We start from the raw sequence: 14,141 nt of genomic DNA, 5'->3' as shown, positions 1-14,141 counted from the left end.
CACTCGAGAATTTTTCACTCATATGGAGACGTCACCAAGACCGGTGAAGGGCTTCAAATTTAGGCCAATGCTCGGCGCTTACGGCCATTGAGCAGTGAGGGTTCTTTAGCGTGCCACACCTACTGTGACACGGGTCATCCGTTTTTAAGGTTCGTTGGATACGATATTCCAATAATTTTTCAACCAATGAAAAAGCGTGTAACATGTAAAATTAAATGTAGACATACTGCTCATGCCAATTGAAGGACTGCTTTTGTTCTTCAATGTCAAGACCGTAGTATCACTTAGTAGGAAAACCTTGTAGGCAGGATACAGACCGCACCGTTGAGGTTAGGACCGTCAAACTTGGTACACATATACCTTATGCCAAACGAAAGATTCCTGTTCTTTCTTAAGGTCAAGAGGTCAAGGTGTGTAGTGTCACTTATTTAAAAAAACTTGTTTTCCTTACGAATACAGATATTGTCCTAAAATTTAGACACAAACTTCCTTTCGGCGGAATATAAGTTGTTTGCATTTGAGCTGGATTTGTGCACCGTGACCTACTTCAGGGGTAAAAGTAGGTCAAACAGTTTTCCCTATTTTTCCGTTGTGAATAAAAGTACATGTATTGCCCTGAAATTATGTCACAACCTCCCTCTTAGAGAAATACATAATCAATTCACATTTCAACTTTATTGGTGTATCGTGACCTACTTTAGGGCTAAACGCAGGTCTAATAGTTTTTTATACTTTTTAAGCGTTAAGCGTAGCTTTAACGCTTATTTCATCATGGATACAGATATTGCACTGACATTTTGTCACAACCTTCCTCTCAGAGAAATACATAATCAGTTCACATGTCAGACATGTTTTCTCATACCTTCATTCGTATTTATTGTTGTTATTGATTAGGCGGATCAAACGTTTAAAGGCGTGTTGCAGGATGTAAAATATAGTCATTTTGATCATTCAAATGTACCGCAACATCTAAGCAAGCAATATCAAACTGTAACATCACATGCTCCAGCACTGGACCCTTGATAACCAACACACACACACACACACATTTAAGCTGATGTTTGAATGCTACAAGGCGTTCAGGACTAGAGGAATTTCATACATTGTGAGAGATTATCTAAGAATATTTCTATTTTTAATTTACCAAACTTTACTGAATATGATTATCACTTGGGACACGCCAATGACCATTTCTTGCTTCGCGCAGTCCAAGGGTCACACCTTATACATATTAAGAATGTAAACTTACGACAGAATGTGGAATATGAAGATGAAATGATCACATATTTTGAGATCATAAATCGTCGGCCAACATTGTTGGAGAATTACAGAAGGGTGGCGTACATGGTTCAGTGCCTGCGAAACAAACGAAGTTTCTATCAGCCAAACTTTAAGTTTTTGGACTTCTTGAGCATGCGTTATGTCAGGCAGGTCTGTGCCTACAAGCAACGCATCGGACAGTCACTTCCCATAACTTCTGGTCTTATTACAGGTTGTATCTGATGCCTGATGAACGTCGATATTTACAATCCAAATTCAAAAAGAAGACCTGCAATCCAAAGTTCGAGGAAAGCTTTGTATTTCAGGTTTGTGCCTTATTAAAAAAATTAATAAGGCATTTTATTATTTTAAATAATGAATGTAATAACTGGACAGTATATAGACTATAATTTATTTATTTAAGCAGAGATTGTGTAATGCTTTCATTTTTTACAAATCCTCCATGATACAAACCAACCAGTCATTTACTCCTAATGTATATATTTTGTAATATTTTTTACTTTGATATCTCTACAGATTGTAATGATAACATTTTCCTCAGTACGCGATGTAGTTGTACACAATTCGCGTATGAATACATATAAATGTAGTACATCTATTTCAACGGCTTTGAAATTCCGATATTAATGAAAAATATACCGGCGTGAAGGGTTGCGGATCATACCCGCATGTATTTTCAAAATGAAATTCATTTCTTAAATATATAGATTTTTTATGTGAAGTTTAAAGATCAGTGAGAAATATGATACACTAATAAATATTTGTAAATGTATACATGTAAACATTACAAAATGTAAGTATACATTGGATGTTCATATACATGTACATCTAATGTGTAAACAAAATAACGTTGTTTTCCTTGAAATACTTTTGTATTAGTTATTTCTTATGACGTCATAGTCATGTTCTTTTAACAGGTATCGTACAGATCACTACAGGAACGGGTGCTGAAGATTACAGTATATGACGTAGACCGCCATAAACGTCACAACGTCATAGGGCATGCCCTTTACCCGCTTAAAGAACACGTCGCTGAATGTAACGAACGTCTTGTCATTTGGAGGGATCTCGAAAAGGAGGTCACTGAGGTATAACAAGATTACCGCCAACGGTACATAATACGCCCCTCAAAAGCTAATATAGGGCGTTTTTCTTACACCATGATTTGTAGAACTTGCCTTCAAGTAGTATCAGCAATCATCAGAGTGTGACATATACTTTCTTTGCATCGAAAAAACAAGAAAAATCATTTACTCTCTATGAATATTTTCACTTGGCATAAGATGTATGTATACCAAGTTTAATAGTCCTTGACCCAACAAATCGGTCTGCATCCTGCTACTATGACCTTGATCTTTGACCTTATGAAACAATAGGCATCCTCCACTTGGCATAAAGTGTATGTGTACAAAGTTTGATGGCCCTAGCCCCAACAGTTCGGTTTGTATACTGCCTACAAGGTTTGCCTACTAAGTGATACTGTGACTTTGACTTTGAAAAATGGGCATCTTCCTCTCATCATGGTGATCAAATTCAATATCCTGGAACTTACAGTTTGGTTTGTATCCTGCATACAATGTTTTCCTACTTAAGTAATACTACGACCTTGACCTTTGGAAAACAAAAAGTGTCTTCCTCTCATCATAGTGATTAAATATACCAAGTTGTAATATCCTGGAGCTTCCGGTTGGGTTTGTATCTCGCCCACAAGGGTTTCCTACTAGGTTTTCCTACTAAGTGATACTTTGACCTTTGACCTTCAAAAACAATAGGCATCCTCCTCTGATCATGGTGATCAAATGTATCAAGTTGTAAAACCCTGGAGCTTACAGTTCGGTATGTATCCTGCCCACAAGGTCCGGACAGACATACGGACGGACGACGCCATACCATCTTAGACGGGCGTATAGAAAGGGAGTTGCTGGTATGAGATGTGGGAGGGGAGGGGTCATCGAGAATGCAGATAGACAATCCACGGCAAAATATTCAAGGATCAAGAATCTTTGTAATATTTGCGAGTACAAGCTTCATGATGCTATGTCATGTATAAATTTATATATGGGATTTATGAGATTGATCGCTGTTCGTTATCTTCACCTTTCATATACTACATGTAGAGTCATCACACCGTATATTGATCCTAATTTTTTTCTACAATATAGAATGTTGTAATGAGATTATTATGGTACCTATTATAAATAGACTTGATATTTTGTTTTCAATAGAGTCACTCCCCATTCATAGAAGTCTACTTGCCTGCAAAGATTAGGCATGATGAATTTCCCACGCGTTTTATCACTTCATACTGATAATGATACAATACAAAAAATAAAGTATTCGTGATAACACCATTACTATACATAGGTCTGGTAATTACTTTTATTTTACAGTCGACGGCCGACAAAGGGGAGTTACTCGTGGCACTCTGTTATAACAATCATCTGGAGCGTCTGACAGTGGGCGTGTTGGAAGCCCGGGACCTCAAGTACGAAATTCAACCCAGTGGTAAGTCATTGCTCCTGGTGTAAATGTCAACATACTTGTAGGTCAATAGCCTGGAACGTCACAGCAAGATCCAGAGCGGTGACTGAATTCCTCAAACATCAGAGGAACGCTGATCAAAAAGGGAGGAAAACACCTCACCCTACCTAGAAAAATCTCTGTCACTTTAGACCAAATTCGGAGCGTTTTATTTTTTCGAAAATTGAGCAAATCAGGGGATTTCATCAGAATTGATTGGAGGCATTTGAAATATGCACGAAAGTCAATCCATTAGTAAGCTAGTGTTTGAGGTCTTGGGCCTCAGCTACGGAAGTTACCTCTGGATTAATCACTTCTAATACGAAAGTCACCCCAGTAAGTAGACCTCGGTCCACATCTTAAATTCGACGATCAACTACATGGTTAGTCATTGGCCGAGGATAACTACGAAAATCACGATTCATTCAATTACAAATGATCTTGTGCAAATGTTATTTAGCTGTAATTCAGAGGTACAAATATTGCAACAATAATTTTGAAAACCTAGAGCCAAGCCAGTTACTACTGGCAAGTGGTAGATCAGGAACTAATTTTCTCTTGTTAAAACACACAAAATATAGCCAGGAGAAACGTTCACAAGATTTTGACAGACAATGGAAGAGGAGAGATAACTTAAAGTAATAATCCTCCTTTGTTGGCTTATTCTCGCTGGATGTATTGTAGTTATTTCTCTCCTCTTCCACGGGGTGGGGGGGTATTGTTTTTGTCAGGCTGTCCGTCCGTCTGTCTGTCATAAAATCTTGCGAACGCTTCTTCTACTACATGTATATGGCTTATCGAATACACTTTTGTAGATGTACATATTGTCGGTCGAGATGTGAGGATCCAATTATTTTCCTAAAGGTTATAGTGGGTCTAAGAGGGGTAGAAGAGGTAAAGTAGCTTGTGAGCACTTTTCCTATATGGCATATCTGATAGACTTGAAACTTTGTACAATGCTGCAATGCCATTTGTAGATGTGCACATTGTCGGGGCGTGATGATCCAAGTATTTCCCTTGAAATTTTGTGCAATCCTTCATTATCATTTAATGATCTTCACATTGTTCCGACTCGGGAATCTAACATTTTCTTACAATTTACAGTGGATCGAAAGGAACGTTTCATAGCTTTTTTTATGTACAAGAGTATGTTTACTTTCCTACTGGTACTTCAGCATACATGTAACAGTAATTATTTTTGTAAATGTATCATGTACAACAATGACATTGCTCACATTGATGTTCAATCTTTTTCCTCAATGCACAAACTGCAGTTAATAATTTTTATCTTCCTGCTCATGTTTTCTCCATACCATGCAGTACATTAAGGGGAAGGGTTTTAATACTTCTCATTACCAGCTCGTTAGAGTTATCGTGCTTTGATGACTCTTGTGCATCATTGGTAAGAAAATGCACAAGTCTCGCGAGAAAGTGCGAGATTACTGGGACATAAACAAAACGTTCATAGCACCCCCCCACCCCCCCCCCCTTTTTTAAGAGTTAAAATACATGTTGTATTTTTAAATAAAATAACCATTGGTCAAACTGCATTTTTTAAATATTCTAACACTATTTTATTAAAGATGTTACATGTTTTTTAAACTCCACCACACCTATTTTAAAAAATCCAAACAACGATGTTTTCTGTACTAAGTCCATCAATATTTTGTAATTTTCAAAATAGCTTCGATGCAGTTTGGATGTTTTCTGTACTAAGTCCATCAATATTTTGTAATTTTCAAAATAGCTTCGATGCAGTTTGGAAACGCATTAGTTGTGTTAATTAGTGTTATAAACGTCTAACAAAAAATGCAGTTTGGAATATATATAACTTGTTCTAAAATATGGGAATTGAAGGGGGGGTGTACGTGTATGATTACAAAGTCCATGCCATATGAACCTGTCCTAATTGTATGATAAAATAGAATGTCTTCATAGTCTGACAGAATAACTTTAAAAACATATTAATCCCATTAATTACAAGAAAAGTTCTTGTGTTGGATGTGCATATAGGTTTTTCCCTTCACAGTTCTTCTTGCGATTGATGCTTTATATCGGTCAGATTTGGCAAATTTAGTAGCTTCTCTCCCTCACATAGTTAAATAAGTCCGTCAGTTTTCTTGTAAGAATATTCAATTCCTAAATTTGACTTTAGAATTTTAATCAGTGTTGTGGTTTGCAGTCGGTTATAATATGTATTCGATACCATAATGTATATTACGTATGCCTAAGTAATGTGTTTACATTATGTTGTCCCGGTAGCACGACTTTACGCGCCTTTAATTTGAAGAGTTCCACTAATGGAAATGATAAGTATTTGGAGCACTTTCAATTTGGGGAGCTGATGAGACATTTGCTTTTAACTGAAACAAAATATATTTGAACTTAGAATCTGTCTAAAGGTAGATCGGTATAATTAAACATGTAGTCTTGTGAAGTATCCGCATTGAATTATAGGGAACTATAATATCAGTCTGTCCGTCCATTGATTGATTGAGAATCTTTCACTCATATGGAGACGTCACCATTCCCGGTGAAGGGCTGCAAAATTTAGGCCTATGTTCGGCAATTGTGGCCTTTGAGCAGGGAGGGATCTTTATCGTACTACACCTGCTGAGACACGGACCTCGGTTTCTACGGTCTCATCCGAAGGACCGCCCCATTTAGTCGTCTCTTACGAGAAGTAAGAGGCACTAAGGGCCTATTCTAACCCGGACCCAACAGGACCTGTCCGTTCAAATGGATGGCGACCGGTGCACTTTGAAATGATATTTATGATTTTGGTAGTTTGGGACATTTTTTCGACCCATAAAGTTGTCATATACATGTACAGTATGCAAATGCAGATATGCATTGCAATGTTTTGGTCAAAGTTTAAGGTTACAGAGATATAGCTCCATTCTACTGCCATTGATTATTTTCTTGTCTACAATCACGTAAAATGCATGAATAATGTACAGAGGTCTTCATTCAAGATGAAGTCCATGGCCCACAACGCTCACTAGATTCTGCTTTCTCATACAAAGGCGAGAAATATACTAGTATATTCAGAATACAAATAATGGCCAAACAATAAGTCAATATACAGACAAAACTATACACAAGTCTCGGGATACATGCATCTTATTTTGACAAACTGTAATCATTTTCTTGCTACACGTGTTGGAAAGATTGCAAAAGACTCCTACGGTTAATCTAATAACAATAATAATTTATAGAGCGCCATAGAAGGAATTGCTCTAAAGCGCTATACATGAGTAAAATAGGCAAACAGGAAATGATATAACAATAATATTGTAAATAATACCTACTTGAAAGTAAATTAAAAAATCCTACAACATACATCGGATAATATTTACATTTCCAGTGTCTTTGCCTTTGATATCTTTACAAATTGTAATGATACCATTTTCCTCATGTATGCGCTGCAGTTGTGAACAATGCGCGTATGAATCTTGATGAGTATAGTACCTCTATTACAACTGCTGGGAATTCCGACAGAAATGAAAGTAGATGTATAAGTATAGAAAAGAAATTCCATTTGTGAAAATACATGTGAGTATGTACTGCAATGCCTCACGCCGGCATTATAGTTCATGCGCTTCATTAAAAGTATGCTGGTGTGAAGCGTTGCCGTTCATACCCGCAGGTAAACTTCATTTTTTAAATATCATAAACTTGGTTAAAAAATAAAACATATAATGTCAAAATCTTAAACTCATAAACACAGTTTAAGAATCCCGAGAGTTTGCCGGATGATGAAAAAAATAACGTTTATGAAGTCTAAAAAGTTATTTATAAAAGTGAGTTTTTAGACGTGTTTTAAAGTAACCATTAATAAAGGGCAATGCTGGTGTGTAGGTTGCTTGTACTTCAATAAAATCTGCACTTCTACTACGTATCGATTTTTTAATGCATATTTCCTTCAAAATTGTACAGATCTGATTTCCTTGCAAACCTTTTATCGTCCATTACAACACATTGAGGCACTTGCGTAGCGATTTCACAAATTGTATGTAGCCTCGTGAGTCTTACACAGAAGATTTAAAAAGGTTTTTCTTACCATATATCACTATGTATAAGCATTTCCTTATGGCGACTCCTTCCTAGCCCCGGCGGGGAGTAATATTTTGAACTAAACTTATCTGTGTAGTTACAACTATACAATTCTTGACTTTTCTGATTTAATGCTACTTTCACTATTTCCTTTATCCCCCCACGTTGTTTTCACTATTGCCCTATATCTCTCCTGGGAATGGGACTAGAACTTACACTTGAACCATAATCTTCCTCACATAGGAATACATTATATCAAGTTTAGTTGAAATTGGCGTTATGTGATTTGGAAAAGGAGTAGACTATGTAACAATTTTAGGAACGAGGACAGATATATTTTGATTTGACAGAAACCCTCACGTGAGCCATCTGCTCAGGTGAGCTAAAACATTCTTTACTTCACTCCATGGCACAGGTCGAAATGTGTAACACCACATAAAATAAAATTGGGTTCAGGCCATATCTTTATCACTTTTTTCACTGTATATTAAAATCCTTTTTATAAAGCGAGACCAATTAGATCAAGGAGTTAGCCCATTTCAGTTCTATAGCACCAGAGCCTGGTGACATTTCCATATGAGTGAAATATTCTCCCCAGGAAGTACAACAGTAAACTCATTCAGTTAAAATTTTGAATTCTAAATGAAACATGTTAAATGGGGTTTTTGTGTGTCTATAAAAAATGAATGCAACACCAACCATTGTGTGTCAGTTATCGTACCTGTATTCTATACATTATTTTCTCTTTGTAGATACTTATGTAAAAGTGTGTGTTCTAGTCCAAAACAGAGTGGTCAAAACGAAGAAAACAGAAGTGCTGAAGAAAACAGACAGCCCTAATTATAACGAATCATTCATATTAAAACTTCCGGTTACAAGTTTGGACTCCGCCAGTTTAAGCCTAACCATCATGCAGCATTCCAGTGGCCATAAAGGTTAGTGACGTCGTATTTAATAATTTCCAGAATGTGCGAATTGCATAAATCTGGATCTCCGAGATCGAGATCCGCTGTTTAGTAGAGTTTTGATTTTCTCCCTCATTTTACTCCGACAAAAACATATTTCTTTTTATTTCTTAACTAATTTCTAAAACCAAAACAAGAAACACAAATAGGTTAGTCGGCTTGTTACAAGTTAGCATACATTAACAAAACATATTATCTATCAAATGCAAAGTGAATATAACGAACAGTGATCAATCTCATAACTCCTATAAACAATACAAAATAGATAGTTGGGCAAACATGGACCCCTGGACACACCAGAGGTGGGATCAGGTGCCTAGGAGGAGTAAGCATCCCCTGTTGACCGGTCACACCCGCCGTGAGCCCTATATCCTGACCAGGTAAACGGAGTTATCCGCAGTCAAAATCAGTGTGCCAAGAACGGCTTAACAATCGGTATGAAACACCTCAGACGAATATACCTGTAAAATGCGAAACGAAACGAATCGAAATCTACCGATGGTTGACATTGTATATATAGTGTATGTAGAGTTGAGGGTAACATTGAAAACGTTCACCCCGAACAAAAAACATTGTTTACTGAGACGCAGTCGAATAGACAATTTCCGTAAGGTAGGATTATGCTTCACAGATCGCAGGAAGTTGTGGGTTTAAGCATTTAATGTTAAAAACATCCTGCTATATGATTATGAATTAGAATTGCAGACTAGCGCTTTCACACCGTCGATTACTAACATTTCACGGGCTATGTCCCTTTGCGTTCATGAGAGCAGTTAGTGTATGTCCTAGAGCATTAAAGAGACAATTTACATTTGGAGGTAGTAGAAAATGTTTTGGTTTTCATTTCCAAAAAAAGAATAGCTTGCTGGAGGTATTGTATCTAAACCTGTTATTTATACGATTCGGTGCAATAAAAACATGGGAAACAATATATATCCCTATGGTTGGAGCAAACAGCTGTTTTAAAGGGATTGATTCACGATTTTTCATAATTTGTTTTTCACTCTTTTAATGATCACATTCTACTTTCTAATGTGTTTCAAAGGTTTCACAAAAAACTTAATGTTATACATTATGACAGAAACTCGTTATAGAGAGTATGTTAGAACATCCTCTGTTTGTCTTGGACCTTTAGTAGGGCATGGATTTCCCGACGATACATATTTACTGCCTGTCAAATGGTGACATACATTCTCGATGGTTACGAGATTAGCTCATCCATATTCACAACATTACACAAGTAGAAAGTACTGACTGATTGAAAACGTTTTTAATATACGTTATAAAACGTTCCAGGTGTCTACATGCCGTATTTACATGTACGTAGTAAATAAAGTATTTGTTATCTTTGTAGATACGCTTTCCAGAGCATAGTCATTTCGTTCTTATTTACATGTAAAACTTATACGGTACCAATTTTGGTGCACCAGATGCGCATTTCGACAAATAATGTCTCTTCAGTGATGCTCCAGCCGAAATATTGGAAATCTGAAATAACTTAATGTTATACATTATGACAGAAACTCGTTATAGAGAGTTTATTAGTACCAATCTATGTTTGTCTGGACCTTCAGTAGGTCACCATTTGACACACGGTAAATATCTAGCGTCGAGAAAGTCACACCCTTCTAATCAAGACAAAGAGAGAATTGTACTAATTGCTGTGTAAACAAAGATTGATATATTTTATTGTTTACAAAGTTCTAAAAATGTATAGCTATTGATCTAAGTTGATGCCGTATTTCACATTTCAAGTTTAGGCAAAATGTGCCGTTAAAGAGTTAAATATGTGACTGTGCAAAATTTAGCTGCAGAACTGTAGCTCTCTGAAAAAAATACGGGGATAGCTCAGAGAGCCGTAAATCGAAGGTTTTTACAAGGGGTGGATCTGTGTAACTCTCTGAGGCTTTTTATAAGGGGTGTATCTGTGTAACTCTCTGAGGGTTTTTGTAAGGGGTGGATCTGTGTATTTCTCTGACGGTTTTTATAAGGGGTGGATCTGTGACTCTTTGAGGGTTTTTATAAGGGGTGGATCTGTGACTCTCGTGGGTTTTTATAAGGGGTGGATCTGTGTATTTCTCTGACGGTTTTTATAAGGGGTGCATCTGTGTAACTCTCTGAAGGTTTTTATAAGGGGTGGATCTGTGTGATTCTCTGAAGGTTTTTATAAGGGTGGATCTGTGTAACTCTCTGAAGGTTTTTATAAGGGGTGGATCTGTGTAACTCACAGAAGGTTTTTATAAGGGTGGATCTATGTAACTCTCTGATCTGTCCCAGTATTTTTTCAGAGAGCTACAGTTCTGAAGCTATGCAAAATTGGGATGCTTTAAATTACAAAATAAACATTACACTGCTTTGTTTGTAAACATAAAGAAGGTGTGTGTCTTGTTTGCACAACAGAGTTAAGGCTGCATTAAGAAGGTCCAAATTTTGGGTGTCAGCTTTATATGAGTTACATTCTTAATGTTAAACATCAAATGGAAAAAAAAACAACAAATAACGTGAACTAGCCCCTTTAAGGCTAGGGTATCTTTGTCACAAGACTTCTAGAGATAACACGAGGCATGCAACATATAGCTTGATTCAAGGGTATACATTTAGTCAAAGACAGATATTCTCTATTCGTTTCAGATAAAATAATAGGACGAGTGATTTTGGGGTCTTTCATGTTTGCCAGAGGAAAGGAGTTGGATCACTGGAATGAGATGGTGGCCAATCAGAGAGACCAAGTAACACAGTGGCACGGGCTGGTGTGATTGTCGTGTGTCTGTCAGTGCGTGTCGACTGCTTCTTGGGGAAGGAGATGGTGGTCATTGAAAGAGATCATGTTCTAGATAGGAGCGTGCTAGTATGATTGTCTGTGTGCCTGTGAATGCGTGCCGACTATTTTGTCAATTGATCTACTGCCTTTGCTTTCATATAGACACAATATTTGCTGTAATCATAAAAGCAGACATGGGTACCCGTGTAGCTTAAAGGTCATAGGAGACTATTTTCAAAAAGAAATTGTTTTGCCCGAAAATGTGTTCGTTAATTACTTGACATATGTAAATAAGTCATTCAAAAAAAATCGTAAGGTAACAGACGCTACAGATCGTCAAATATTGCTGTGGTATGAAGTATGAAAATAGTATGATGACTTATCCCCCTTGCTTGATGACGTCAAGAGATCAGCTTGACGCAAAAGTGTATTTGTTTTTACCAACAACTGCGGGTTTTAGCCATCAAAATGTTCAATGTGTTTGCATTCAGCTGTAATGTAGCAAGTCAGGTATTTCAATATACCTTCGTCCAAAAGATCCAAAGTTCAGAAAGACTTGGGTGTGAAATCTACACCGAGAACAGTCTAAGTCGAAATTGTGTGAAATTCATTTTACGGGGGTTGATTAGGATCAATTTCGTTATCATATACACCCTAGCAAAAATTAATTGGTAGAAGAAATTTAAAAATCTTCAATCAGATGCAGTTCCAACTATTTTCGACTACGGACCAACTGCAATATTAGGAGAAATAAACCAATCTTTACGGTCATGCAAAAGTTGTGTGTGATTTTGTTTCTAATGAAGCACAAATTTGCATGTAGTGGTTTCCTTATTGGGGACAAAAGAAAAACAAAGATACGTTAAATCTTGAGTAAAGTGATATTAAATTATTCTTCATATAGGCCCTAGTGTCGCAAATTATATTGTAAAAGAATGTTAAGTAGCCATATATATATATATATATATATATATATATATATATATATATATATATATATGATAATCACCTGTTAAACTAAAATAGCTGCACACAATAGATATAAAAAAAATCCTAATAAAATAAATTCAAAATACAGCGTTCACGATATGTGCAAAGGAAATTCTGATCTGGCTATAAAATATATCCGAGTCAAGTGGAATTTAGGCACGTAGAAACAAAGGGGGATGAGGGGTGCCCACCTGTTTTGTCAGTCAACCTTCAACTTGACCACCCCCACTCACCCCAATGCTGCATGGTGTTAGAAATATTGCATGTAATAACTATCTATATTTCTCATATTGTCATTAGGGAATGTACTCTGAAAATTATCATACATTAATTCATCATTAACCAGTCAGTATTATTTCAACCGATTCGGAATAAATAGGACCTTGATCTATCTTCGATCTTGTTCGTCCTCCGATGAATAATCGTCGGTGTGACAAGCATTTGCATTAATTATGAGTTCAAAGTGATATCTTGTTTTACAAACTATGGCTCCTCGATCAAAAACTCCTCCGGGTGCGAATAAATCGTCTATGGGTGTGCTTTTGTTTTGATTCGCATATCTGAGTGTGGTCTCTTATGACGTCACACACTCAGGAACGATAATCGGGCAATGATTTGTCTATTATGGAGACAAAGGGTATTGTTAAAATCCGTCTCCTATGACCTTTAACAACCATGATTTGATTGTTGACTGCGAGACAGTTTGTTAGATGTACATGTGACAGCATTCTGTACATACCTTTTTGAAAACACTAGGCCACATATTTTAAGATCATAGAATCGCCACTAATTATAGACAAAACACTGTGTATTCGATAATTCATATGCTCACAATTTTGTTATATTTTGTTGATATCTTTTGATTTTCTTAACTTACAAAATAAACTTTGACATTTTTGATGTTTGTTTTTTACTTTTAAAAACCAGAGTTCAGTCCAAGGAATTTGCAACAATTATGTTTGATAAACACTTAGATAATTTTTCAAGCTTTGCGACTTTCGATCTTATGATGCTCCCGGTGACGCAAACCAAATAGATGTACTTAGGACAATACGCATGCTCTTTGAGTTTGCGTTATCAATCACGTGCGCATCAGATATGCGTGTCCAACCCTCCATCTTCTACACAAACGGTTTACTACTAGAAAAGGTTTGATATTTGAATGACTCCGACACATGCGTGGTTGTAAATCTAATCATTCTCTATTTCAGTAGTGCCCAACTCCACCCTTTCCTTAAGCTGCTATCACGATGAGAGACACTATACATGTATAATAGCGAGCGCAGCGCGAGCTCTAATTACTAGAGCGCGGGAAATAATTGTGAACTTACGTGGATTATCATCCTAATGTTGTGGCCTTCTTGCTCCAAAATTCAGTGCATCATTAGGCGAAATGTTTAACAAAGTGCTATATTTATGAAAGGCAGGCTAGAATGATGTGTGACGTCACGTCTACGTTTTGATGTACCTCATAATAAGACTGACAGTGGCGGATCTAAATACGTACCGGTACTTGTTATTTCCATTTGTAAAAGTCATACTACCGGGACAATATTGAATATACGTAA

At 36.7% G+C, this 14,141-nt stretch overlaps 1 protein-coding gene across 4 annotated transcripts in view; it reads left to right on the top strand.

The window, feature by feature from the left end:
• LOC125669917 (synaptotagmin-15-like) overlaps nucleotides 1-13,471 on the top strand; it is a 122,470-nt gene extending 108,999 nt beyond the window's left edge. For all 4 annotated transcript variants that reach the window (XM_048904752.2, XM_048904753.2, XM_048904755.2 and 1 more), the window contains 5 exons: nucleotides 1,493-1,586; nucleotides 2,199-2,369; nucleotides 3,672-3,786; nucleotides 8,610-8,792; nucleotides 11,454-13,471. In XM_048904752.2, coding sequence (XP_048760709.2) covers nucleotides 1,493-1,586; nucleotides 2,199-2,369; nucleotides 3,672-3,786; nucleotides 8,610-8,792; nucleotides 11,454-11,578 — 688 coding nt within the window. In that variant the 3' untranslated portion in view covers nucleotides 11,579-13,471. The remainder of the gene's footprint in view (nucleotides 1-1,492; nucleotides 1,587-2,198; nucleotides 2,370-3,671; nucleotides 3,787-8,609; nucleotides 8,793-11,453) is intronic.
• The last annotated feature ends 670 nt before the right edge of the window (nucleotides 13,472-14,141 follow it).

The sequence above is a fragment of the Ostrea edulis genome, chromosome 4 (genome assembly GCF_947568905.1).
Source record: "Ostrea edulis chromosome 4, xbOstEdul1.1, whole genome shotgun sequence".
Lineage (NCBI taxonomy): Eukaryota > Metazoa > Mollusca > Bivalvia > Ostreida > Ostreidae > Ostrea > Ostrea edulis.
Note: the sequence above shows the minus strand (reverse complement) of the source record. Positions and strands in the feature narration are given on the sequence as shown.